We start from the raw sequence: 27,771 nt of genomic DNA, 5'->3' as shown, positions 1-27,771 counted from the left end.
GCACTTCCCACTGTCCACCTGGGTGATCCCTGCATGCGAGCTGGCTATTCCATTACATGGTCCCATCAGATCCCTAAGGTGGCGGAGGTGGGTTGTTGGGCGTGGGTAGCCCAGCCCACCCACAATGTATGCTCATTTGGCATGTGTGCCCCCCCCCCCCCTCCCCCCCCCCCCCCCCCCCCCCACCACACCCGCTCTTTGGTCAGCCCAGGCCAGCCCACTGCTCACAACCTTCCAACAGAGTCCCGAGACAAGTTGTAACAACGTGTTAAATGTGAACAAATATATACAGAGTCGTGCCCTAGCTGCTATCACTATACTGTGCCCTGCACCTGTGCCAACGTAACTGGTGTATAACTTTCTGGCCTTACACACGCTGCTTCTAAGTGGGTCCCCAGATGGTACATCAGGAGTGGAGGCAGCCTGCTGTGATTCCCGCCTTGCAACCTCGCTCCCCGTTGGTGGCCGTTCCTCTGGGCCGACTGGGCCCGAATGGGCCCAGTTGTTGCTCAGGTGTTTCAGGTGGCATGGCGCTGCCCTGTTCTACCCGCTGCCCGCCAGATGCGCTAGAGATAGAAGGGGGGGAGTCCACGGTGCTGCGGTGCTCCAGCACCTCCCCTGCGGGAGTCACTGGCACAGGCCCCATCACCTCCTTCTGCCTCGGGGTACCCAATGGCTCCTGGGCGACTCCATGGGATGGGGTGCAAACAGAGCTATCCTCTGAGGGTCTCCCGCCATCTGGCGCTGCCAGTTCTGCAGGTGCGCCCTCATCTTGGCCATGGAGCACAGGGAATGGACCACCTCCGTCTAGAACTACACCACAGCATGCTGTGATTGTGCCTCCACCTTCTGGGTCTGTTCCATATCCGCCAGTGATTGTGCCATCTCCTTCAGGGACTGGGCCACCACCCTGTGCATCTGTGTAACGTCAGCCAGCGCTTAGGCAATGCCACTGACACTCTCGGCCATGGCCCGCTGTGACTGGGCCACACTCAGGAGTGTGGCCACAATGTCCAATGGCTGGCTGTGGGAGGGCAGCCATATCCTGGGCCTTGGCTACCACCTGCACAGATTGCCCCAGGTCTTGGACATGCTGATCCATAGCCAAAACCCATGCCCTTTCCAAGGCCACGACCGCAGGCGACACTCATGCAGTTTTCGCCTGGGTGGCAAGCATGGTTGGCACCACCCTCCCACTCCTGCACACGATTGGATTCCTCTACTTGTGCCTGCAAGTGCTGGATGCTCGCCAATAACCCTTCACGTAATCCCAGGCTCTGCGACTGCATCTCCGCATGGATGGAACTGTCCGTTCCAGAAGCCCAAAACCCATCTGGACGGCAGCTAGTTCCTGGGATCAGCCTGCCCTCCTACTGTCCGTCCCCTTGGGAGTGCCTACCGCCAGCTGATTTACCAGAGCATCTGTGTGGTGAGCACCAGAGAATGTCCCAGGAGCTTCTTCACTAAAGTGCCCAACCGAGGTGAGTGCCTCTGGGATGCTGGAGAGTGTTGGAGACAGCTGTGATGGAAAGTCAGTGTCATCCTCTGACTTGAGCGCTTAGGTTTCCTGGATCTCAGGCATATGGGTCTCCTCCGTGTCTGTGTTATCATCGCTGCTTGGCACACGGAGGGTTTTGGGCTGTGGCTGGGGTCGGAGGACAGCAAACGGACCCACCCCATCACCAGAAACACCTGCAAGGCACAAGACAAGACTCATGGGGGCGGTGTGGTGGTGATGGTGGTGTGCGGGTGAGGGTGGGGTTGAGAGATGTGAGGGTGGTGTTGCGGGGGGTGGGGGGTAGGTTGACACACGTGGCACGGGGCACCGCATCTCAGCAGGGTCTCATTTCCTCACAGTGCTCAGCAAAGGTTTATACCAATAAAAAGGAAGGACGGTAGGAAGAGGGAAAATCGACCGTGGATATCCAGGAAAATAAGGGAGAGTATCAAATTGAAGGAAAAAGCATACAAAGTGGCAAAGATTAGTGGGAGAATAGAGGACTGGGAAATCTTTAGGGGGCAACAGGAAGCTACTAAAAAAGCTATCAAGAAGAGTAAGATAGATTATGAGAGTAAACTTGCTCAGAATATAAAAACAGATAGTAAAAGTTTCTACAAATATATAAAATAAAAAAGAGTGACTAAGGTAAATATTGGTCCTTTAGAGGTTGAGAAGGGAGATTTAATAATGGGAGATGAAAAAATGGCTGAGGAACTGAACAGGTTTTTTGGGTCGGTCTTCACAGTGGAAGACACACATAACATGCCAGTGACTGATAGAAATGAGGTTATGACAGGTGAGGACTTTGAGATGATTGCTATCACTAAGGAGGTAGTGATGGGCAAGCAAATGAGGCTAAAGATAGACAAGTTTCCTGGCCGTGATGGAATGCATCCCAGAGTGGTAAAAGAGATGGCTAGGTAAATTGCAAATGCACAAGTGATAATTTACCAAAATTCACTAGACTCTGGGGTGGTCCCAGCGGATTGGAAATTGGCAAACGTGACACCACTGTTTAAAAAAGGAGGTAGGCAGAAAGCGGGTAATTATAGGCCAGTGAGCTTAATTTCGGTTGTAGGGAAGATGCTGGAATCTATCATCAAGGAAGAAATAGCGAGGCATCTGGATGGAAATTGTCCCATTGGGCAGACGCAGTATGGGTTCATAAAGGGCAGGTCGTGCCTAACTAATTTAGTGAAATTTTTTGAGGACATTACCAGTGCGGTAGATAATGGGGAGTCAATGGATTTCCAGAAGCCTTTGACAAGGTGCCACACAAAAGGTTGTTGCATGAGATAAAGATGTATGGCATTAGTAGCATGGATAGAGGATTGGTTAATTAATAGAAAGCAAAGAGTGAGGATTAATGGGTGTTTCTCTGGTTGGCAATCAGTAGCTAGTGGTGTCCCTCAGTGTTGGGCCCACAATTGTTCACAATTTACATAGATGATTTGGAGTTTGGGACCAAGTACAATGTGTCCAAGTTTTGCAGACGACACTAAGATGAGTGGTAAAGCAAAAAGTGGATACCGGAAGTCTGCAGAGGGATTTGGATAGGTTAAGTGAATGGGCTAGGGTCTGGCAGATGGAATACAATGTTGATAAATGTGAGGTTATCCATTTTGGTAGGAATAACAGCAAAAGGGATTATTATTTAAATGATAAAATATTAAAACATGCTGCTGTGCAGAGAGAGACCTGGGTGTGCTAGTGCATGAGTCGCAAAAAGTTGCAACAGGTGATTATGAAGGCAAATTGAATTTTGTCCTTCATTGCTAGAGGGATGGATTTTAAGACTAGGGAGGTTATGCTGCAATTGTATAAGGTGTTAGTGAGGCTTACCTGAGAAAGGACTTACTGGCGCTGGAGGTTGTCAGAGGAGATTCACCAGGTTAATCCCAGAGCTGAAGAAGTTGGATTACGAGGAGAGGTTGAGTCGACTGGGACTGTACTCGTTGGAATTTAGAAGGATGAGGGGGGATCTTATAGAAACATATAAAATTATGAAGGGAATAGATAGGATAGATGTGGGCAGCTTGTTTCCACTGGCGGGTGAAAGCAGAACTAGGGGGCATAGCCTCAAAATAAGGGAAATAGATTTAGGACTGAGTTTAGGAGGAACTTCTTCACCCAAAGGGTTGTGAATCTATGGAATTCCTTGCCCAGTGAAGCAGTTGAGGCTCCTTCATTAAATGTTTTTAAGATAGAGATGGATAGTTTTTTGAAGAATAAAGGGATTAAGGGTTATGGTGTTTGGGCCGGAAAGTGGAGCTGAGTCCACAAAAGATCAGCCATGATCTAATTGAATGGCGGAGCAGGGCCGAGGGGCCAGATGGCGTACTCCTGCTCCTAGTTCTTTAGTTCCTTGCCCTCAGCTGATCTCCACCCGGCGTCTTCCCTTTCCTTGGGACTGCCGATCACATCCAGAGCTGCTCTACCATGGTGAGGGGCTGTAGGTCGGTGGCCCACCCTCCAATATTGTCCCACTCCCTGCAGTTATTGGAGGCCTTCTGAAGAGGGCTGGCAGGGGGAAACAGATAACGCACAGTGTTAGACTGTCCGGCGCATGCAGCCCATGGGGCAGGTATGGGTGCTGGCATGTGGTGCAGGGTGGGGGGGGGGGGGGGGGGGGGGGGGGGGGGGGGGGTGTCAGCCGCCCTCCAGGTGGGAAGAGTGGTGGGTTAATGGGTGTATGGGTTAGGGGTTGGTGCCAGGACACAGTGCCGCCTACTCACCCTGGCCGCCCTGAGGAGGACGTGCAGTTTCTTCCGGCACTGCTGGCTGGTCCAGACGGTGTTTTTGGTGGCGCTGACCACCTCTGCCACATGCCCCCAGGCAACAGCGGAGGTTTGTAGCGGTCTTCCTGGGCCAGGGTACTGGGTGCCCACCTCTCCTTCACAGCATCCAGGAGGATATCTGGCACGGCGTCCGTAAATCTCAGGGCCGCTCTCCTAGCTGCCATCATGTTGGCTGGGATGGTATGTGTGGGGAGTGAAGTGTGTATATGCGGCTGCAGCATCTTAGCCTCCTGAGTGCCAATCGCAAACCCGTGAATCCCACTGGAATTGATTGTGTTCCACGTGGCACCCGTGCTAGTGCCTTAACACTTGCTGAATCAGTCCAGGTGCGGTGCAAGTTTTGTTCTTGTGGAAGTCCATGAATCCTGCTCTGGCGTCAACACATTGGGCAGGATTCTCCATTGCCCAACACCGATATCGTAATCGGCGATGGAGTGGAGAATCCCTTTCAATGCCCAAATTGGGGGTGGCAATGTGCTTTGACGCCGGTTTCCGAGTCCCCGTCCCCTCCAAAATGGCGTCATCGCATCATGCCGCGTAAGCCGTTGTAACGGCGTTGGCACATCATTGGAAGTCCCTCCCCCGATTCTCCGCCCCCAATGGGCCGAGTTCCCGACCGCGCGGCTGATGTGTGGCCTGAGCGGTCGGGAACCCACCGTGGCAGCCGGGGACTGCGTCCACACCATGTTAGCCGGAGGATTCCGGGAGGGCTGGGAGGACTGGTGGGGGGTGCCAGGAGGTTGCCAGGGGGTGACCTGTAGGGTCATATTTGGCAGGTCGGGTCCACGCACGGCCGGCACCATGTTGTACGGCGCGTACACCTTCGTGGCCACAGACCCAGCCATTTCCCTGCCGTTTTTGATGCAGGAGCCAGGAGTTTTACTCAAAGCTGTTGCTGGCCCCTCACCGATCCCAGAATCAGTGAGGGTTCGGCGCTGATTTTGGCATGGTAAAACGCCCAGGAATTCTCCGTTTCAGCCGGAACTTACCCGCTGAAATGGAGAATCCAGCCCTCAGTCACAGGAACGGTGAATCCCGCCGCAGGTTTCTGCTGCTGACTCTATCCTCCATAACAGGATTCACCCCACCCTGCTCACTTACAGACAATGTTCAATACACAGTCAGTAGGGATTAAAATCTATTCCACACTTCCCAGCAATTAGATTATAGAATACAGATCAAGTTTGGGATCACTGACTGAGTTTTCTCTGTCTTAAATAGAGCATCAATAGATACAAACAGACTTAGCAGCTAACTCTCCCCTCTCTGGAAATAGAACTGGGGACTAATCTGCATATCAATTTCCGAGTTTGCATCATTGAATTGTACACCGGACAGAACCATTGAAACATAAAGAGTACTCAGGACAACATCCCAAATTTTTTTCCTGCTATTGACAGGATGACCTCCGAACGGAGCACTGAAGTGGAAGATTTCCAAATGCAGACAAAGCAGTGGAGGATGCCAGACCTTCCATCGCGCTGCACCTGGAGTCTGGGGACGCCACCATCCAAATCTCCACACGGCCAAGACAAGTTGTGAGTATAACATACGGTTAGGAAAAGTAGCATCAGAACAAGAAGACGCATGTCATTTAAAGCTGTATAAAGCGAGGCATTTCTTTCCAATGGTCTGAAAAAGTCGACTGCTTTATAAGTAGGAGATTTTCTAAACTCATTTTTGAGGAATCTTATTCAGTTACTCTACTTATTTTTATGTGCAAGAATTGGAGATTAACAAGATGATTCTATTTGAATGGTTAAAGTCCAAACACATTCAACGGATTCAGATCAATACACAAATGAAGGGCACTGCATTCACTGTTCTGCTGTATTTCTCTGCTTATTCAATTAACTCTTGTGATTAAGAGTGTAATCTATTGTCTGTAACTTCTTCAGCCAGGTGAATTATCACCAGAGCCTACAGAGTAAGTATTGAATTGATTACAATTGATTGTAATCTAATCAAAAGGCCGGTAAACATAAACTAGAAGAGGCTAGGCTGGGTGGCTTGTATTCATCAACAGATGGGCTGGACTTAATGCAACCCCCCCGCCCCCTCCGCCACCGCAATAAGTTGGAAAGTTGGGGTTCTCCAGTGCTTGAAAAGAATGTCCATTTAAAGGCCTAACCCCATGACCACCAGTATTTAATTGGCAGCAGGAGGGATCAAGCACCCAGGCTGGCTGGTATCCCTGGGCCCATCAGAGGACCCCTCAATTTTAACCACCCGTTCTCACCCAGCAGTTTGCCCTTCCTCCCCATGAGCATTCAAAGCCCAGGCCCCAAATACCCTGCAACCCTCACCAGAGCCTGCCAGCTCGGCCTGAGTGAGACATCTGAACATGTATCCAAAACCTGAACCAAGTGCTCACATGTCTGACCCTGGAGCCAAGGCAAGCTGCTGGTGACTGATTGACCTGTAACTCTTTGAGGCTGGACTTCTCAATCCAGAAGGATAGGATGGGAAATAAGTCTTTGCATTGCTACAGGGCATCCTTGGCGAGATTCCTCCCCCTCAATCACAGGGAATCTAATACCCCACACAATTCGGCCCATTGAGTCTGCACCGACCCACTTTAAGCCCTCACTTCCACCCTATCCCCGTTACCCAATAACCATTCCTAACCTTTTTGGACACTAAGGGCATTTTAACATGTAGCACCTAACCTGCACGTCTCTGGACTGTAGGAGGAAACCGGAGAACCCGGAGGAAACCCACGCAGACACGGGGAGAACGTGCAGACTCCGCACATACAGTGACCCAGCAGGGAATTGAACCTGGGACCCTGGCGCTGTGAATCCACAGTGCTAACCACTGTGCACAATGCTGCCTGCAACCAATGGTTCATTGTCTTTCTCATTTACTTTGAAAACTTAACGCAGTTTTCATTTGTAGAATTGCCCTGGCGTGCGTGGGAGGTATTTAATTTTAGTTTATGAATTTGTTCACAAGATGTGTGAATCGCTGGCAAGGCGAACATTTATCACTCAGCCCTGGATTCCCATCAGAAAGTGTTGGTGAGCAGTTGCCTTAATCTGCAGACATTTGTGTGGTGAAGGTCCACGCACAGTGCTCCTGGGTAGGGAATTCAAATATTTTGATCGGGATTCTGAATGAATGCAGCTACTGGTGTTGTTTGCTCACTTAAGATTCAATTAGATTGACCTTTCCACTGGGTTGTTGAGTCAGGTTGACTTGAGCTGACTGCTGATTGCTGAAGCCGGGAATCACACAGGCGGGATTTACTACTGGTATTTCCCAGCATGGCCCTGATGTATTGGACCTCACGTGGGCCAAGGGGGTAACCTCTTAAGAGTGTTGCCCCCAAGGTCCATCTGGTGGCCACCCCCCCCCCCCCCACAATGCCAGAATCTGCCTCCAAGACCACTACAGCATCCCTCCCTGAGACGCCCTAAATAAAGATACGCTCCCAGAGACCCCTGAATAGGGGGACCCCAATGAGCCTCTGAATAGGGCACCCCCACAGAGACTCCCTGAATGGGGGGATCCCCCACAGAGACGCCTTAAAAATAGGGACCCGCACAGAGGCCCCGAAATAGGGGGCCCCCACAGAGACCCCTAAAGAAAGTGACACCCCCAGAGTTCCCCTAAATAAAGGGAATCCCCCAGAAAAGCAAAACCTGTCTGGAAGCTAGAGAGCAGTCCAGATGGAGGCAGTGAAAAAAACACTGTAGTAGCCTTCACCTGGTCAACACACCTGCTGGCTCAGGCAGAGGAAACACCACTTATCAATTCCTGGAAAGAGAAAGCTGTGACCTACATTTAAACCCATCAGACCCTTGAGCTGCAAGCCAATCATTCACTTTCCTTAGTGGTCTGTGATTGGCAGCTTCCACACAAATAGCTGTGAACCTTATTTCACTTATCTTCTTTTATGGTTCAGTAACTCTAAAGTGCTCTGACCACAATGTTTACAAACTTCAACCACTTCAAAAAGAGTTAAATGCTGTCAATTTCCACCTGAGCACTTCAAAATCACTCAAGCGTGAAGAGGTGATTGGAATGCACTTAACCCTCTTTGAAGTGGTTGATGTTTGCAAACATTGGGATCAATCTGCCTCTGGCTGGACTGCTCTCTAGCTTCCAGAAAGTTTTCTATTTTCTGGGGGGGGGGGGGGGCTTCCTGACAGAGGTCTCATTTCTGGGGGGCTTCCTGTCAGGTGTTTCATTTCTGGTGGCTTCTTGACAGGTTTCTCTTTTCTACGGGAAATCCTGATAGGGTCTCATTTCTGGGGGGCTTCCTGACTCTTAAAGAGCTAACCCCTTGGTCCACTGTGTCAGGGCCACGTTTATCCAGACCTACATTCATTTTCGCCTATGTGATTCCCGGCGCAGAGGACCGGAGAATCATGTAGGACTGGCCGGGATTTTCCGATCCTGTGCCAGGTTGGAGAATCACCGGTGGGGGGGGGAAGAGGGCGAGAATAGCACCATGCTGCTCTGACGTCAGCCCACTGATTCTCGGGCGCCTATTCTCGGGCGCCGGCAGATCGCCACCGCGCCGATCGGGAGCCACTGAAAGCGCCCCCCCAGCGATTCTCTGCGCCTCGATGGGCCAAGTGCCCGCCAAGTTTGGCCAAGTCCCACCGGCATGGGTTACGTATGGTCTCACCCGGCGGGACTTCGGAGTTCTGGCTACAGGTCCGTCCAGGTGGGGGGGCGGGGGGACCCGACTACGGGGGTGCCTCCACGGTGAGCTAGCCTGCAATTGGGGCCTACCGATTGGCAGGCGGGCTAATTCTGCACCGGGCCCCTGTAGGGCTCTGTCATATTGCCCGGGGCCCGGCGTGGAGACGGGAACCCACATGCATGCACAAACGCATGCCGGCCATGGCGTGCCTGCGTGTAGTTGCGTGGCTGTGGCGCGCATGTGTGGCTTTTGAGTGCGGAGCAGCGAGGAAGGGGTGAGACCTGGGCCTGGAGGCCCGTTGACGCCGGAGTGGCTCGCGCCACTTTTAACATCAGCGTCATAACTTGGCCGCGGGATCAGAGAATCCCAGCCATGGTGTCCGGCCCGTTGATGACCCCCTGATTTACGTCCTCCCGTTGGCGTGAGGCATGAACTCAGTCCTGACACTAACGGGGGACTGGAGCATTGGAACAGGATTAGCGCCCAACACTGGATTCTCTGCCGCATCGCAAACTCCACTACCCACAGCGGGCAGCAGAGAGTCCTGCCCTCTGTTGCTGCTCATAAATCTAACCCCATCACTGGCTCAGCCTCTACTGTACTCCGGGCAAGAGAATTCCAAAGACTAAGGGCTGGATTCTCCGTAGTGGGTTTGCTCCACTCCGACCAAGGATGGGCCATGCTGTTCGCTGGCGAAAATGTTGTCTACTCCCGTCGTTTGTCAACGGTAATTCCCATTGAAGCCACCCCATGCTGCCGGAGAACCCACAGGCAGGAGTGCGCTGCCAGCAGGCCCAGGGAATACCGCCACCAGTGAACGGTTGGAGAATTCCGGTCTAATACTCCTGATCTCAGGTGTAAATGGGAAACCCCACTTTAAACTGTGTCCCTTAGTTCGAGCCTGTACAGGTAATACCTTTAAAGGCAGTTCAGATTCTTTAAGACTCTATTATAACATTATGTTAAAATGTATACGATGTTGATTTGCAGAAAGGATTCACCCAAGATCCTGCCTAATGTCCTTTATAAAATTGGTAACACTCCCCTCATCCGAATCAATAATATTGCAAGGGAGTATGGACTCAAATGTGAGCTATGTAAGTAACCACGTTTTTGCCTCCCATAAATCATCGCAATCTTTCATAGACTTGTAACTTTCAAATATTTTGTTTTGTGGTGTTGCAGCATATAAATGTGGCAGAGTCTGGAGACACATCTCTATGAGACAGTGAGCTTGGAGCCGTAGTTTAGTTCTTAAAGTCATGCTCTAATCATTCTGTTCCAGTATTTTATGCATCTGGTACTGGTCAAGTCACTGTATACAAAAGTTCTATTGGTTGCAGTCAGATTTGCTGGATTACCGTTCAATAAAACAATCTTCAACTAGTTTATAAATTTCACAGGGAAATTAATTATTCTCAGGATATTCTATAAATTGAATGTTTATATAAGAATATCTTATTCACAATTAATAACTAATCCTTAAAGTGTTATTCACCTTGCGGAAGGATCTCACCAGTTGCTATTTTTAGGAAAATTGCAAGAAAGGTTTAAAATTTTTAAAAATTATTTCTTGGAATGTGAGCATCACAGGCGTAATTTGCCCATCCCTTATTGCCCTTGAGAATGTGGTGGTGGTCCACCATCTTAAACCATGGCAGTAGTGATGTAGGTACATCCATAGTGCTGTTAGGGAGGGAGGTCTAGGGTTTTGATTCAGTGACAATGAAGGAATGTCAATATAGTTCTAATTGAGCATGGTGAGTAACGCGGAGGGGAACTCGCGGGTGGTGGCATGCCCATGCATCTGCTTGTTCTTGTCCTTCTAGGTGGTAAAGAGTGTGGGTTTCGAAAGTGCTGCTGAAGGTGCTCCCTGGCGAGTTGCTGCAGTGCCAATTGTAGATGGCTCATCCTGCTGCCAATGTGCGCTGGTGGTGAAGGGAGCGAAATTTAAAGTGGTGGATGGGGTGCTGATCAAACAGACTTCTTTATTCTGGATGGTGTCTTCTTACTTGTTGCTGAGACTGTACCCGACCAGGCATGTGAAGAGCATTCCATCACATTCTTGACACGTGCCTTGGAGATGGTGAACAGGGATTTGCGAGAGTAGACTTCCCCAGTATATTCATGGTATCACTAATATATATATAACAATTAAAGGAGATCTTCCCATTTTTAGTTGGCTTATAACAGTTGAGAGAATCTCATGAAAGGGTGAGATGTGATTTGGATCCTCTCAGCCTGGCAGAAACTGGGCTACCTTGGGTTATTTAGTACGCAAAAATGTTTTGCAAAAGACTATTTTTAAAAATAAAATTTTTCCTACCGGCTTCCATTATTTACAAACTCAATACTTGGTGCTACTTTTTGTTTGCATTTCTATCATTTTTGTTCATTGTCCTAGATAATTAATAAAATGTTGGGACAGAAATAGCTAGAAATTCAACTTCCCTAAGGCGACTTTTCAACCATCTTTTCTAGTGGCAAAATGTGAGTTCTTCAGTGCCAGTGGGAGCATTAAAGATCGCATTGCTTTACGGATGATTGAAGATGCTGAGAAGCAAGGGATTCTGAAACCAGGAGACGTCATCATTGAACCATCCTCGGGTAACACAGGTAAGACATCGGAAGAAACATCAAATTCTAAGTGGGTTATAGGGCTGCAACAAAGTAGAAGAAAACAATACATCTTTAGGACGTTCCAGTGTAATCCTTCCTCAGTGGTGTGTCCAGGTTTTGTCCCATTCTCCAGGTCTTCTGCTGGATTTGCAAGACTGCACCTAAAGGATTCTGTGGGCAGGATTCTCCGTCCCGCCAGCCCCGTTTTCCGACACAGCGTGACCCTGTCGGCAGCGGGATTTTCTGTTCCCGCAGCCGGCCAATGGGGTTTCCCATTGTGGCTACCCCACGCCATCAGGAAACCCGCAGGTGCGTGCGTACTACCGGAGAAGTGGAGGATCCCACCAACGGAGAATCCTGCAGAGTATTTTTGAAGCTGGTGCCCATTTCCCGGGAGCAGAATGTTTGCAAAGCATACCAATTTGAAAGTGGTATGGTCTTTCACAATCTGTGATAAACTCGGGATCATTTTGTAAATATCCTGAGTGGCAAATCAATGCAGCACTGAATGCATTCTGGGTGAATTTTCCCGCTACCAAAAAAACACCCCGAATTCTCCTTTTCAGCGGTCTTTTAAGACCAGAAGATCTATCGAAATCCTCACCGATTCCGGGACCGGTGAGGGGTTAGCACCAGCGCTGGGTGAAACTCCTACCTCCCGTGCCGAAAACACCGGAGAATGGCCAGGTCGCGGGCTGTAGATGCGCAAGGCTGACGACCTGCAGTGGTTGCACCATACAACATGGCGCCGGACGTACGCGGACCCAACCCATCATCCACAACCCCACAGTCCACCCCCTGGCCACACCCCAACAGTCCCCCCCCCCCAGCCTTTGCAGTAGCCCCCCCCCAGGCCAGTGGAATGGATCCCAGCTGAGTGAGGCACAGTCCACAGTCGCCATGTCGGGTTTCCCCACACCTGAGACCACATGTGTCCCGCGCCATCGGGAACTCGGCCCACTGTTGCAAAGGTGCATGACGCGTGATGCAATATCACCAGTTTGGAGGGGGCTGAGCATGGATGACCGACATAAAACTGGTGCCGGCACCAATTTTGGTGTCGGAATCCATTCTCCACCCGATTGCCGAGCACGATTTTAGCGTCGGGCTCGGAGTACCCTGCCCCATATCGTGAGCTTTAAAACACAACAGTCAAAGTAACCTGCTCTATTTCATTGCTGTGGGGAATCAGTCAAAAGATCCCAAAACAAATTGCCTAAAGACTCAATGCACGCTGATCCCTGTGGGTAAATATTTGTCCAGCTTCTGGAAAGTGAAGGGAATTTGAGGATACAATGAAGCTGATACTAAAACTGGAGGAGCAAGTGGTTTTGTTACTACATGTGTAATCTTCCAGTATGACCATTGGCCCCTGGCCTTCGGTACGTAATTCCATAGCCAACATCAGAAGTCAATGTTGCTGGCATGGAATGGCTGCACTACTATTTTTCCCAGACATTGAAAGACTAGACTACATGTCCTTGCAACACGAGTCAAATGTTGCCTGCAACAAAATAGCTAGGATTTGAATCTGTCATGTGAGAGTACCTTTAAGAAATAGATGTTTAAGCAATGTACCTTTAAAAAATAGAGAAGCTCATATTACTGAAGTGATGTCAGAGGGTGGGGGGAGCTGAGCTGAGCTCACTTCTGCTTTTTGGGAGTTTTAGTTTCTGTTTTGAGGAAAAGAGCTTGGGTGTGTCTGTGTTTGCAGTGAGCTGGATCTGCTTTGATCTCTGCCATGAAAGACTATCTCTAAATCATTTGGGTGATTTAAACTCATAATAGTAATGTCTTTAACCTGATGTGTTTCTGTTTAAAGGTGTTAAGTCTCTTGGATTTTTAAAGGAACAACTGAAGGATTATATAGTGTTGTATTATTTTTGGGGATATCTTTGAAGTAAGGGGTGTTGAGTGATCCAATGTTTATTTAAAAGGTTAAGTTGAATTCATGGAATAAACATTGTTTTGTGTTTAAAAAACCACATGTCCATAATTGTAATACCACATCTGGCGAACAAGCCGTGAGCTTCAAAAGCAACAATACATTAAATGTTGAACTCCATGATACCTTTTGGGGTTCTGATGCCTCTCCCATAACAAATCGCATCACTGTACCTTTAGTGTATTATGTACTCCAATTGCAATCTATGATATAATGAACAGAACCAACTGATCTGGTGAGATTCAGTGATGGAAAATCAAAAACCAGAACCAATATTATTCCAGGAGGTAAGTCATCAGATTCGAGTGAATAATAAGTTGTGATTTTTAGCACTGCATTTAACCACTCCTAAGTGATTACAGATTTTGTTCATCAACTCATATTTTCACAGGCATTAGCCTGGGATTGGTGGCTGCTGTGAAAGGATATCACTGTATAATCGTCATGCCGGAGAAAATGAGCTTAGAGAAGGTAAAAGAAGCACTAAGAAATCCTGAAATTGAATCAAAGAATGGTCCCTATTTGGAAATACCCCAAAGTGGGAGCAAAGTTTATTTCAGTTGTAACAAAGATTCTCCTGGCAAATTAATCAAGAGTTGGATTTACAGTTCATCGTGCACTGTTGTCATGGCAGTGTCCCTTAAAGAAATGTTTTGTCTTATCACATGGCTTTAGTGATGTCATTGTGTGGGTGGAGCTGGGCTGTGGCTCTGAGTTTTACTTTCGCTTTGGTTTGGGGTGGTTTTGTGGCTCTGAGATTTTGCTTTCGTTTTCACATTTGACTGCTGGATTCAGATAGAGAAGTCTTGTCCTGCCTCACTCTCTCTCTCTGCATTTTAAAAACTGTTTCCAGATTACTTGATAACTTGAAAATAAATGATTGTTTTCTGAATTAAATTCAAACCTGCTCTTTTGGAAAGGACACAAGAGCATCTAAACCAGATCTCAAGTGCTGTGTGCTCGGCCACACCTTTGAAAAGGGTTTTCAAGATAATGGGATCTTGTTATTAAATTGGAACAGTTTAAGGGGGAAATTTATTTAGGGTTATATATAGAGTACCGTAGCTGTGTGGGTATTTTTGTTTGTAGTTGATAAAAAGGCCTACTCCATGTGTTTATTAAAATTTTAGCTAAATTTGTACAATGAACTTTGTTTTTGATCAAAAGTGCTTAAGGCCTCTGTTGAATAACACCTGAAAGGCTAGCCCTTGTGCTCCTCGTAAACAAAATTAATAAACAGTTGTAGGTCAGGTGAACTCCATGATATTCTTTGGAATTTTCTAATCCGTGGCCCTGAACACTGTGCTCAGAATTCGCATTCAGGGCCAACCCTACTCGAGGATCAGAAGTCTGAATTCTACCCCTCCTACACACTCTCTCTTCCTACCCATCCCTCATAAACATTCCCTCTTCCTCCCCACTCCTCGCACGCACTCTCTCTTCCTCCCCATCTCTTATACACACTTCCTCTCCCTCCCCACCCCTCGTACACACTCACTCTTCCTTCCCGCCTCTCACACACATTTCCATTTCCTCCCCACTCCTCGCTCACCCTCACTTTCTCCCCACGCCCTTGCACACACTCTATTTCCCCCACCCCTCACACACACTCTTTCCTCCCCTCACCTGGTGAAGGTACGTTTCCGGTGGATGTCACAGAACGGATAGGTTCACTCCTCCACACACACTGATGGCCCTACTGGGGGATGGGAGGTGAAGTTGTGGGGGGTGGAGGGGTCATTGGTGTGGTGAAGAAGGGGAGGGATAAGGGGTGAAAGAGTGGGGATGGGGCTTAAAGAGGGGGTTCGGTGAAGGAGAGTGGGTGAGGCTTATGCAAGGGATGATGGGGTGAATGAGGGGGGATAGGGTGAAGGAAGAGGGATGGGATTTATGAGGGATGGGGTTGAACAAAGAGGGATGGAGGTTCTGGAGCTGAGATCGGGTGGAGGAGGGGGCATGGGGTTTATGGAGGGAGGATAAGGGGGTGAAGGAGGGGGTTGGGGTAAAAGAGAGTGGATGGGGCTATGGAGGGGGAGGTTGGTGTGAAGGAGGGCGAATGGGGGTTATGTAGGGGGAGGTGGGGGTTATGTAGGCGGACAGGGTGAAGCAGAGTGGATTAGGGTTATGGCATGGGAAATGGTGGTGAAGAAGAGTTGATGGAGGTTATGGAGGGGTGTTGGGGTGAAGGAGGGGGATGGGGCAATGGAAGGGTATGTGGATGAGAGTGGGAGAATGGGGCTTGAGGAAGAAGGATGGATTAGATAAGACTAAATGCCTGCAATCCTAGTTCCTGGGATTGGGACTTACAGGTGCGCATCTCACATTCGAGCCCTGATGTGCCTCACTATGCAGATGCTCAATTGTATGCAGCAATGCCATTCTTAGCGACTAAATGTCTCCACAAGAACTGAGAGCTGCAGTGGTTCAGGTAAAACCCGCCCTCCCATCTGTGCTTGGTTGAAACTTTTGAATTGCGAGCAGGTTTCCAGTGTCTCAACCTGAATCGCTGTGAAACACTCCATCAAACACCCTGCAATTTGGGGGCACCTGCCTTTGGGGGCCCTGTGCGAGAACATGGGCCGGGATTCTCCCGCAATCGGCAGGATGTCCCGACGCTGGCGCCAAGAGCGGCGCGAACCACTCTGGTGTCGAGGCACCCGGAACGTCAGGAAACCTCCGACCCGGAAGGGGCTATCAGCGGCGTGATGTCAATCGCGACGGCGTCACCCATCACTGATGCGCGAGCCATTATTGACACCACATGGCGTTGCAGCATAAAAGAAGCCACCGCAAAATGGCCGCCGCTGCTCAGCGCCGCGGTTCCAGGAGCGGGACATTGAGGTGCTCCTGGATGCAGTGGAGCAGAGGAGGGAGGCCCTGTACCCCGGACACTGCCGCAGGGTCGCACCAAACATCAGCCGGTGCCTGTGGAGGGAAATGGCAGAGGCCATCAAAGCTGTGGCCGTAACAGCCAGGACAGGCATCCAGTGCCACAACAAAATCAGTGACCCAGTAATGGCAGCCATTGTGAGTACCCCCCACCTCCCCAATCCCCCCCCCCCCAATGATGAAGGAGACGACGCACAAAATGCAGCAGACCATCGAAGGCCTGGAAAGGGAAGTGAAGGCGCAGGAAAAAAACGATTCTGGAGTTGGAGAGGGCTGCCTCGGACCAGAGCGACAGGGTGATAACCCTAGAAGCCGAGGTCAAAAGGTTAGTAACGGCCCAGGGGAGCCGAAGAGGGAAAGTGGAGGACCAGGAAAATAGGCCCAGACGGCAGAACATTAAATTAGTGGGTCTGCCAAAGGGGATAGAGGACAGAGACCCAACAGGCTATATCACCTAAATGATGGGCAAGCTAGTGGGAAAGGAGGTATTCCCAAACCCACCAGAAATAGACAGGGCGCACAGATCGCTCCGACCCAAGCCCAAAGCCGGGGACCAGCCCAGAGCAATAATTGCGAAGCTGCACCAGTTCCAAGACCGGGAGAGAATTCTAAAGTGGGCCCGGCAAATGAAACAGAGCACGTGGGAAGGTAAGACCATACGGATGTATCAGGACGTTGGGGCGGACCTGGCCAAAAAAAGGGCTGAATTCAACAAGGCGAAATTAGCACTGCACAAAAGCAAGGTAAAATTTGGGATGTTATTCCCAACCAAACTCTGGGTAACATTTGAGGGGAAAGAGCTGTATTTTAACACCCCAGCGGCGGCTGATAAGTTCGTTAGAGCGAACAAGCTGGGGGAGGAGCACACGCAACCGCAATGAAAGATATGGAGACGGAAAAGGAAGGGAAAACCAGAACAAAGAGCGGAAGACAGTCCGCAAACAAGGACAATGGACTCATGAACTGTGCACATGTGTGTAATGCCTTGTGCGGGACTGTGCTGTCTTGTCTCAGAGCTTGTCTCCTCAATGCAATGGGGGGAGGTGGAGCGAGGGAAATGAGGGTGAGGAAAGCAAGCAGGAGGGCGCGACAAGGGCCAGTAGGAGAAATGTTAAACAGGGCCAGAACTGGACGAATATTGGGAAGAGGGCCACCGTACTAGTGAGGAGGGCCAGCACGGGAGGGCAGGAAGGAAGGAGGGCCGCGGCGCCCCTCTCAGGGGAGGGGGAGTGCCTGACACAAGGAGGGGGGGGGGCAGAAGGGGGGAGGAGAATGCAGGTGGGGGGGACAAAGGGACAGGGGCTGGGGGGGGGGGGGTGCAGAGAGGAGTCTGGGGGAGACTCCAGAACAAAAGAGAAGCAAAGAGAAGGGTGGGATAGTGAAGCAGTACAGACATAGGCCTCAGCGGGCATGCAGCAGGGCGAGGAACAAAGAGGGCGCTGCAAACAGCCACTTGAGGTGGCATCAGGGCGGAGGGAGACCCCGGAAGGCAGCGGTGAACCCGTGTGGTGTACACACAGTTGGTGGCCGCCTTGGGTGCCCCCTGTGCAAAGGGAAACCCCTGAGGGCTGGAGCCCGATCCCATGGTGAGAGTGGTGACCCTGGCCATTTTGGACGCCCCCTAGCAAAGGGAAAGCCCGGAGTGCAGAGGCGCGTCTACCAGGTAAGTATGGGTGATCCCACAGGACCCGGGGGTCAGAAACCCCCCAGCAGGATTGTTACCTGGAATGTAAGGGGACTCAATGGCCCAGTGAAAAGATCCAGAGTGTTCGCCCAACTAAGAAGCCCAAAAGCAGACATAGTCTACCTACAAGAGACGCACCTAAGGGAGAAGGACTGACTGCTGGTAAGGAAGGACTGTGTGGGACAGACGTACCACTCATGCTACGGGACGAGGGCTAGGGGGGGTAGCAATATTAATTAGCAAAAGGACAAGGTTTACGGGAACCAAGACAGTTCCGGATCCAGGGGGAAGATACGTCATGGTCAGCGGTGTCTTGGAAGGGGCACCGGTCGTAGTGGTAAATGTGTACGCTCCCAACTGGGACAACTCAGAATTCATAAAGAAGACCATGGCGGAAATCCCTGACCTTGACACACACGGACTGATTATGGGGGGTGACTTTAACTGCGTGCTGGACCCACTGACCGACCGATCAAACACCAGAACGGGGAAATCGTCTGGCATGGCTGGGGAGCTAGGAGCCTGCATGGAAGAGATGGGGGCGTTGGACCCATGGAGGTTCCTGCACCCAATAGAAAAGGAGTTCTCGTTCTTTTCGCAGGTGCACAAGGTATACACCCGTATCGACTTCTTTGCAGTGGGGAGATCGGTGCTTCCAGGAATCACGGGAACGGACTACTCCGCGATCATTATCTCCGACCACGCTCCACACTATATGGATGTGAGGCTGGAGCCAGGCTGGGCCCAGCGCCCCACATGGAGGCTGGACATGGACCTCCTGGCTGACAAGGTTTTCTGCCAAAAAATATCGCAGGCCATAGGTGATTATGTTAGTAGCAACCAAAACGGGGAGGTCTCACCCTCCACGTTTTGGGAGGCACTGAAGGCCGTGATCAGAGGAGAGATCGTAGCCTACAAGGCAAGTAGAGATAGGGAAGAGAGGGTGGCCAGGCAACAGCTAGTGGACTCCATTCTGGAAGTCGATAGAAAGCACTCCGAGGCCCCGACCGTTGAGCTGCTGGCGGAGAGAAAAAAGCTGCAAATGGACTTTAACCTGTTATCCACTTGGAAAGCAGTGAACAAACTCCGTCAGACACGGGGGGACCTTCTACGAACATTGAGACAAGACTGGCTGCCTATTGGCTCCCCAGCTGAGAAAGCAGGCAGCCACGAGGGAAAAGCAGCAAAGGCAGACTGGTAACAGAGCCAATGGAGGTCAATTGGGCATTCGAGACCTCCTACCGGAGACTGTACACCTCCGAGCCCCCCAACGGGGATGCGGAAATAAAACAGTTCCCAAACAGATTGGAACTACCAGTGGTGGGGGAAGACAGATGGGGGGTGCTGGAAGCACCAATAGACCTGGGAGAAATCATGGAGAGCATCAGCAGGCGGGGAAGGCACCAGGACCCGGCGGGTTCCCGGCGGACTTCTACAAAAGATTCGGACCAGTCCTGGCCCCACACCTCAGAAACATATTTGCGGACTCACCGGCAGGGGGCACCCTTCCCCCAACGCTAGCACAGGCCACAATCTCACTAATACCCAAAAACGATAAAGACCTGACGGAATGTGGATCATACAGACCCATTTCACTGCTGAACGTGGATGCGAAAATACTCGCAAAGGTCCTGGCCAAAAGGCTGGAGGGCTGCGTACCAGAGGTGGTCGCTGAGGATCAAACGGGCTTTGTCAAGGGTAGGCAGCTCACAGCGAACTGCTGCTGCTGCTGCTGAATGTGATAATGACCCACTCCGGGGAGAGAACACCAGAGGTGATCGTCTCCCTGGATGCAGAAAAGGCCTTCGACAGAGTCGAATGGAAATACCTCCTCGAGGTACTGGAACGGTTTAGGCGAAGGGCGGGGTTCACCACCTGGGTGAGGCTCCTGTACAACGCTCCCAAAGCGAGTGTCCGAACTAACACCACCAGCTCTGAATACTTCCAGCTACAGAGAGGAACGAGACAGGGCTGCGCCCTGTCCCCACTCTTGTTCGCCCTAGCAATCGAACCCCTGGCGATAGCCCTGCGGGACGCAAAAAGCTGGAAGGGAATCCGGAGAGGAGACAGAGAGCACAGAGTCTCACTCTATGCATATCACCTGCTCTTCTATGTCTCGAAGCCACAGGAGGGACTGAAGGCAATATTGCAAATACTGAAAGAATTTGAAACCTTCTCGGGCTACAAACTTAACCTGGGCAAAAGCGAGACTTTCCCAGTGAACACAAAAGGGGGAGGGACAGTGCTGAAGGGGCTCCCATTCAAAACGGCCCAGAACAGATTCCGTAACCTGGGGATCCAAATAGTCAGAGACTGGACACAGATCCACAAGTGGTACCTGACCAGCCTGGTGGAGGAAGTAAGAAAAGACCTTCTACAGTGGGGCTCACTCCCACTCTCCCTGGCGGGAAGAGTGCAGACGATCAAGACGAACGTACTGCCAAGGTTCCTCTTCCTGTTTAGATCCATCCCGATCTTCATCCCCAAGGCCTTTTTCTAAAACAGTCTAATCATGGCATTTGTGTGGGAGGTCAAGAACCCGAGAATTCCCAAACCGACACTGCAAAGAGGGAAAGTTAGAGGGGACCTGGCTCTACCGAACCTACAATACTACCACTGGGCAGCAACGGCAGAAAAAGTGAGGGGATGGGCACAGGAACCTGACACAGATTGGGTACAAATGGAGGAGGCATCCTGTAAAGGAATAAACCTCCGGGCCCTGGCCACAGCAGCACTCCCATCCTCCTCAACAAGGTATACAATGAGTCCAGTGGTAGCGACCACGCTGCGAACGTGGAACCAGTTGAGACAGCACTTTGGGATAACCAAAATGTCCCTTATGGCCCCCATCTGCGGCAATCACAGATTCCCCCAGCCATGCTAGATACCACCTTCAAACGATGGAGGCGGGACGGGGGCACACTGACGGTCGGGGACTTCTACGTAGGGCGCAGACTGGCAACACTGGACGAACTGACGAGGGAGTGGAAACTAGCAAGAGGACAGGAATTGAGACACCTCCAAATAAAACACTTCCTCCGCAAAGAGACAGTAGGGTACCCCAGGGCCCCAGAAACCACACTACTAGAAGACCTGATAGGCACAAGCAGCGAGAATGTGGCAAAAAATACGGACAGCTACTGGACAGAGCCCGAATACCACTGGACGGGACCAGACAGAAATGGGAGGATGAACTGGGGACAGAGGTAGGATGGGGACTCTGGAGCAAAGCACTGAGCAGGGTGAGCTTCACATCCTCCTGCGCAAGGCTAAGCCTAATGCAGCTCGAAGTGGTGCACAGAGCGTACCTTACCAGAACCCGAATGAGTAGGTTCTTCACAGAGGTGGAGGACAAATGTGAACGGTGTCAGAGGGGCCCGGCCAACCACACCCACATGTTTTGGGCTTGCCCCAAGCTTGTTGGGTTCTGAGCAACCTTCTCTGAGGCAGTGTCCAAAGTCGTGGGGGTGAGGGTGAAGCCATGCACAATAGTGGCAATCTGCGGGGTATTGGAGCAGCCAGAGCTACACATGGGGAAGGGGGCCAACGCCCTCACTTTCGCTTCCCTAATCGCATGCCGGAGAATCCTGCTCGACTGGCGATCGGCAGCACCGCCCAAAGCTGCTCACTGGCTCGCTGACCTCTCGGAATTTCTCCAGCTGGAGAAGATTAAGTAGGCCATCCGAGGGTCAGAGAAAGGCTTTCTGGATACGTGAGCACAGTAAAAAGTCTTACAAAACCAGGTTAAAGTCCAACAGGTTTGTTTCAAACACTAACTTTCGGAGCACTGCTCCTTCCTCAGGTGAATGAAGAGGTATGTTCCAGAAACATATATATAGACAAATTCAAAGATGCCAGACAATGCTTGGAATGCGAGCATTTGCCGGTAATTAAGTCCTTACAGATCCAGAGATAGGGGTAACCCCAGGTTAAAGAGGTGTCAATTATCTCTAGCCAGGACAGTTGGTAGGATTTAGCAAGCCCAGGCCAGACGGTGGGGGATGAATGGAATGCGACATGAATCCCAGGTCCCGGTTGAGGCCGCACTCATGTGTGCGGAACTTGGCTATAAGCTTCTGCTCGGTGATTCTGCGTTGTTGCGGGTCCTGAAGGCCGCCTTGGAGAAAGCTTACCCGGAGATCAGAGGCTGAATGCCCTTGACTGCTGAAGTGTTCCCCGACTTTAAGGGAACATTCCTGCCTGGCGATTGTTGCGCAATGTTCGTTCATTCATTGTTGCAGCGTCTGCATGGTCTCGCCAATGTACCACACTTCGGGACATCCTTTCCTGCTGCGTATGAGGTAGACAACATTGGCCGAGTCGCACGAGTATATACTACGTACCTGGTGGGTGGTGTTCTCACGTGTAATGGTGGTATCCATGTCGATGATCTGGCATGGCTTGCAGAGATTGTCCTGGCAGGGTGTGTTGTGTCATGGTTGCTGTTCTGAAGGCTGGGTAGTTTGCTTGCAAACAATGGTTTGTTTGAGGTTGCGCAGTTGTTTGAAGGCAAGTAGTGGGGGTGTGGGGATGACCTTGGCAAGATGTTCATCTTCGCCGATGACGTGTTGAAGGATGAGAAGAAGATGTCGTAGTTTCTCCGCTCCGGGAAAGTACTGGACGCCGAAGGGTACTCTGTTGGTTGTGTCCCGTGTTTGTCTTCTGAGGAGGTCGGTGCGGTTTGCTGCTCTGGAGCGTTGGAACTGTCGATCGATGAGTCGAGCTCCATACCTCATACGAACGTCCCCGGCACGCCCCCCCCTCGGCACTCCCATCGTGGCACACCCCTCCCCAGCACCCCCATCCCCGCACCCCCTCCCCGGCACCCCCCACTCCCGGCACCTCCCTCCCCGGCACCCTCCCTCATAGGCACTCCCATCCCTGGCACCCCCACCCCTCGGCACTCCCATTGTGTCACCCGCCTCCCCGGCACTCCCATCCCCGGCAGTCCCCATCCCCGGCAGTCCCATCCCCGGCACATCCCATCCCCGGCACATCCCCTCCCCGACACCTCCCCTCCCCGGCACCGCCCCACCCCGGCACCCCCCATCCCCGACACCTCCCCTCCCCGGCACCGCCCCACCCCGGCACCCCCCATCCCCGGCACCCCCCATCCCCGGCAAACCCCCTCCCTGGCACCCCCCCTTCCCTGCACACCCATCCCCGGCACCGTCCCTCCCCAGCACCCCCCCCACTCCCATCCCCAACACCCTCCCTCTCCTCACTCCCCTGCACCCCCCCTCGGCACTCCCATCCCCGGCATCCCCCCTCCCTGGCACCCCCCCTCCCCGGCACTCCCATCCCCGGCATCCCCCCTCCCTGGCACCCCCTCCCCAACACCCCCCCTCCTCACTCCCATCCCCTGCACCCCCCCCTCGGCACTCCCATCCCCGGCACCACCCCTCCCCGGCACTCCCAACGCCGGCACTCCCATCCCCGGCACTCCCCACCCCGGCACTCCCATCCCCAGCACACCTCCCCACTCCCATCCCCGGCACCCCACCTTCCCTGCACACCCATCCCCGGCACCGTCCCTCGCCAGCCCCCCCCCCCCCCACTCCCATCCCCAACACCCTCCCTCTCCTCACTCCCCTGCACCCCCCCTCGCCACTCCCATCCCCGGCAGCCCCCCTCCCCGGCACTCCCATCCCCGGCATCCCCCCTCCCTGGCACCCCCCCTCCCCGGCACTCCCATCCCCGGCATCCCCCCTCCCTGGCACCCCCTCCCCAACACCCCCCCTCCTCACTCCCATCCCATGCACTCCCCCTCGGCACTCCCATCCCCGGCACCACCCCTCCCCGGCACTCCCCACGCCGGCACTCCCATCCCCGGCACTCCCCACCACGGCACTCCCATCCCCAGCACACCTCCCCACTCCCATCCCCGGCACCCCCCCTCCCTGGCACCCCCCCCCCTTCCCCGGCACTCCCATCCCCGGCACTCCCCTCCCCAGCACCCCCCCCCTCACTTCCATCCCCAACACCACCCCTCCTCACTCCCCTCCCCACTCCCCACCCCGGCACCCCCCCTCCGGCTCTCCCATCCCCGGTACCACCCCTCCCCGGCACTCCCCACGCCGGCACTCCCATCCCCGGCACTCCCCACGCCGGCACTCTCCCATCCCCGGCACTCCCCACCACGGCACTCCCATCCCCAGCACACCTCCCCGCCCCCTTCCCCGGCACACCTCCCCCCCCCCCCCTTCCCCGGCACTCCCATCCCCGGCACTCCCCTCCCCAGCACCCCCCCCTCACTTCCATCCCCAACACCACCCCTCCTCACTCCCCTCCCCACTCCCCACCCCGGCACCCCCCCTCCGGCTCTCCCATCCCCGGTACCACCCCTCCCCGGCACTCCCCACGCCGGCACTCCCATCCCCGGCACTCCCCACCACGGCACTCCCATCCCCAGCACACCTCCCCACTCCCATCCCCGGCACCCCCCCCCCCCTTCCCCGGCACTCCCATCCCCGGCACTCCCCTCCCCAGCACCCCCCCTCACTTCCATCCCCAACACCACCCTCCTCACTCCCCTCCCCACTCCCCACCCCACTCCCCACCCCGGCACCCCCCCTCCGGCTCTCCCATCCCCGGTACCACCGCTCCCCGGCACTCCCCAAGCCGGCACTCCCCTCCCCGGCACTCCCATCCCCGGCACTCCCCTCCCCACTCCCATCCCCGGCACTCCCCACGCCGGCACTCCCCTCCCCGGCACTCCCCTCTCCACCCCGGCACTCCCATCCCCGGCACTCCCCTCCCCACTCCCATCCCCAGCACCCCCCCCCCCCCCCCTCCGGCACATCCCCTCCCCGACACCTCCCCTCCCTGGCACCGCCCCACCCCGGCACCCCCCATCCCCGGCACCCCCCATCCCCGGCAAACCCCCTCCCTGGCACCCCCCCTTCCCTGCACACCCATCCCCAGCACCGTCCCTCCCCAGCACCCCCCCCCACACTCCCATCCCCAACACCCTCCCTCTCCTCACTCCCCTGCACCCCCCCTCGGCACTCCCATCCCCGGCAGCCCCCCTCCCCGGCACTCCCATCCCCGGCATCCCCCCTCCCTGGCACCCCCCCCCCCTCCCCGGCACTCCCATCCCCGGCATCCCCCCTCCCTGGCACCCCCCCTCCCCGGCACTCCCATCCCCGGCATCCCCCCTCCCTGGCACCCCCTGCCCAACACCCCCCTCCTCACTCCCATCCCCTGCACCCCCCCCCCCCCCTCGGCACTTCCATCCCCGGCACCATCCCACGCCGGCACTCCCATCCCCGGCACTCCCCACCACGGCACTCCCATCCCCAGCACACCTCCCCACTCCCATCCCCGGCACCCCCCCCCCCCGCCCCCCCCCCCCCCCCTTCCCCGGCACCCCCCCCCTTCCCCGGCACCCCCCCCTTCCCCGGCACTCCCCCCTTCCCCGGCACTCCCCCCTTCCCCGGCACTCCCATCCCCGGCACTCCCCCCTCACTTCCATCCCCAACACCACCCCTCCTCACTCCCCTCCCCACTCCCCACCCCGGCACCCCCCCTCCCCACTCCCCACCCCGGCACCCCCCCTCCCCACTCCCCACCCCGGCACCCCCCCTCCCCACTCCCCACCCCGGCACCCCCCCTCCCCACTCCCCACCCCGGCACCCCCCCTCCGGCTCTCCCATCCCCGGTACCACCCCTCCCCGGCACTCCCCAAGCCGGCACTCCCCACGCCGGCACTCCCCTCCCCACCCCGGCACTCCCCTCCCCACCCCGGCACTCCCCTCCCCACCCCGGCACTCCCCTCCCCACCCCGGCACTCCCCTCCCCACCCCGGCACTCCCCTCCCCACTCCCATCCCCGCCCCGGCACTCCCCTCCCCACTCCCATCCCCACCCCGGCACTCCCATCCCCACTCCCATCCCCGGCACTCCCCTCCCCACTCCCATCCCCGGCACTCCCCTCCCCGGCACTCCCCTCCCCACTCCCATCCCCGGCACTGCCCCTCCCCGGCACTCCCCACGCCGGCACTCCCCACGCCGGCACTCCCCTCCCCGGCACTCCCCTCCCCGGCACTCCCCTCCCCACTCCCATCCTCGGCACCCCCCTCCTCACTCCCCACCCCGGCACTCCCATCCCCGGCACTCCCATCCCCGGCACTCCCATCCCCGGCACTCCCATCCCCGGCACTCCCATCCCCGGCACTCCCCTCCCCACTCCCATCCCCTGCACCCCCCCTCCAGCACTCCCATCCCCGGTACTCGCCTCCCCATTCCCATCCCCGGCACTCCCATCCCCGGGGCCCATTGCGTCGTGCCAATTCTCTCGATTCTGTGAGGCTCACGGCACATTTCCCGTCGGCAGGATTTTTCGCCGGCCAAAGAATACGGCGGCCGGCATCAGAGCTGTGGTACCGGATTCACACACCCCCCCACCCCACCTCCCGGGGATTCTCCGACCCCCCGCCGGTATGTTTCATTGTAAATTAGCCCCTGAACTAATCTGATGAATGTTTGCCCTGAAAAACCCTTGTCCCATTTTACAGATATATCCCATGGCAATTTAAAATGATGTAATTCAAAGTGACATGTGGTCATATTCCATGGAGAGAGTGTGGCTCGGGGACTATGGCTATCGGTTATCACATAATAGATGAAAGAACTCTTACATTGCTTCTGCGGAGAAGAGCACTCCTTCTACACACATCCCGTCACTAAGGTTCTTTTATGACCTGTGCTGTCTGTATATTTTGGCATGATGTGGAGATGCCGGCGTTGGACTGGGGTGAGCACAGTAAGAAGTCTTACAACACCTGAAGTGTTGTAAGGAGCTGAAGAAGGAGCCGTGCTCCGAAAGCTCGTGTTTGAAACAAACCTGTTGGACTTTAACCTGGTGTTGTAAGACTTCTTACTGTATATTTTGGGGCAGTGAAGTAGGCAGGGCAGGACGTAATACCTGACATCAGCCTTCTTAAAATGCTGTCTGATTTTTCCCTTGCACTATCCTGCCTCCTTGCTTCTCCTCCTCCCTGATCATGGTATGTAACAGAACATCATATCTGCCCTGGAGAATCCCTCACATTGAGGGAAGAACGAAGAGATTAAAATCCCTCAGTGGTCTCCCTCTGTTGGAAGGATTGAAGAGCACGCTTAAATCTGTGTGGGTAGGGTCGGCATGATGGCGCAGTGGTTAGCACTGCTGTCTCACGGCGCCGAGGACCCGAGTTCCATCCCGGCCCCGGGTCACTGTCCATGTGGAGTTTGCATATTCTCCCCATGTCTGCGTGGGTCTCACCCCCTCAACCCCAAAGATGTGCAGGTCAGGTGGATTGGCCACACTAAATTCGCCTCTTAATTGGAAAAATGGAAAATAAATCTGTGTAGGTAAAATGGGAAATGTTTGAAAGAGCATCACTGTCAACTACAAAGGCTTGCACTGGAATTCTTGACCTTCTTCAGTGCCCTTCAGCATGTTTCAGCTGATCCTGGCAAATGTTGCACATTGTATAGGCAAGCCCTAAAATCTAGGATGACGCTCTAGCCTGGTGAAGTATTTGAGGAAGTGCTGTGCTGTTGGAGGTGCTTTCTTTTGAATGAACCGCTAATGAGAGTCACTGACTGTTCCCACGGCACACTTTCAAAGACTAACAGGGCAGTTACCCTCCACGCCCTGGCCAATAGTTATCCGTCAATCACTGAGAGAGAGATACCG

At 53.8% G+C, this 27,771-nt stretch overlaps 1 protein-coding gene across 2 annotated transcripts in view; it reads left to right on the top strand.

The window, feature by feature from the left end:
* The first annotated feature begins 5,700 nt into the window (after nucleotides 1-5,700).
* The window catches only part of LOC119954500 (cystathionine beta-synthase-like protein), a 58,178-nt gene continuing 36,107 nt past the window's right edge, over nucleotides 5,701-27,771 (top strand). For both annotated transcript variants that reach the window (XM_038779788.1, XM_038779787.1), the window contains exons 1-4: nucleotides 5,701-5,837; nucleotides 9,944-10,050; nucleotides 11,435-11,569; nucleotides 13,909-13,988. In XM_038779788.1, the coding sequence (XP_038635716.1) occupies nucleotides 5,701-5,837; nucleotides 9,944-10,050; nucleotides 11,435-11,569; nucleotides 13,909-13,988 (459 nt within the window). The remainder of the gene's footprint in view (nucleotides 5,838-9,943; nucleotides 10,051-11,434; nucleotides 11,570-13,908; nucleotides 13,989-27,771) is intronic.

Source organism: Scyliorhinus canicula, chromosome 19 (genome assembly GCF_902713615.1).
Source record: "Scyliorhinus canicula chromosome 19, sScyCan1.1, whole genome shotgun sequence".
Classification (NCBI taxonomy): Eukaryota; Metazoa; Chordata; class Chondrichthyes; order Carcharhiniformes; family Scyliorhinidae; genus Scyliorhinus; species Scyliorhinus canicula.
Note: the sequence above shows the minus strand (reverse complement) of the source record. Positions and strands in the feature narration are given on the sequence as shown.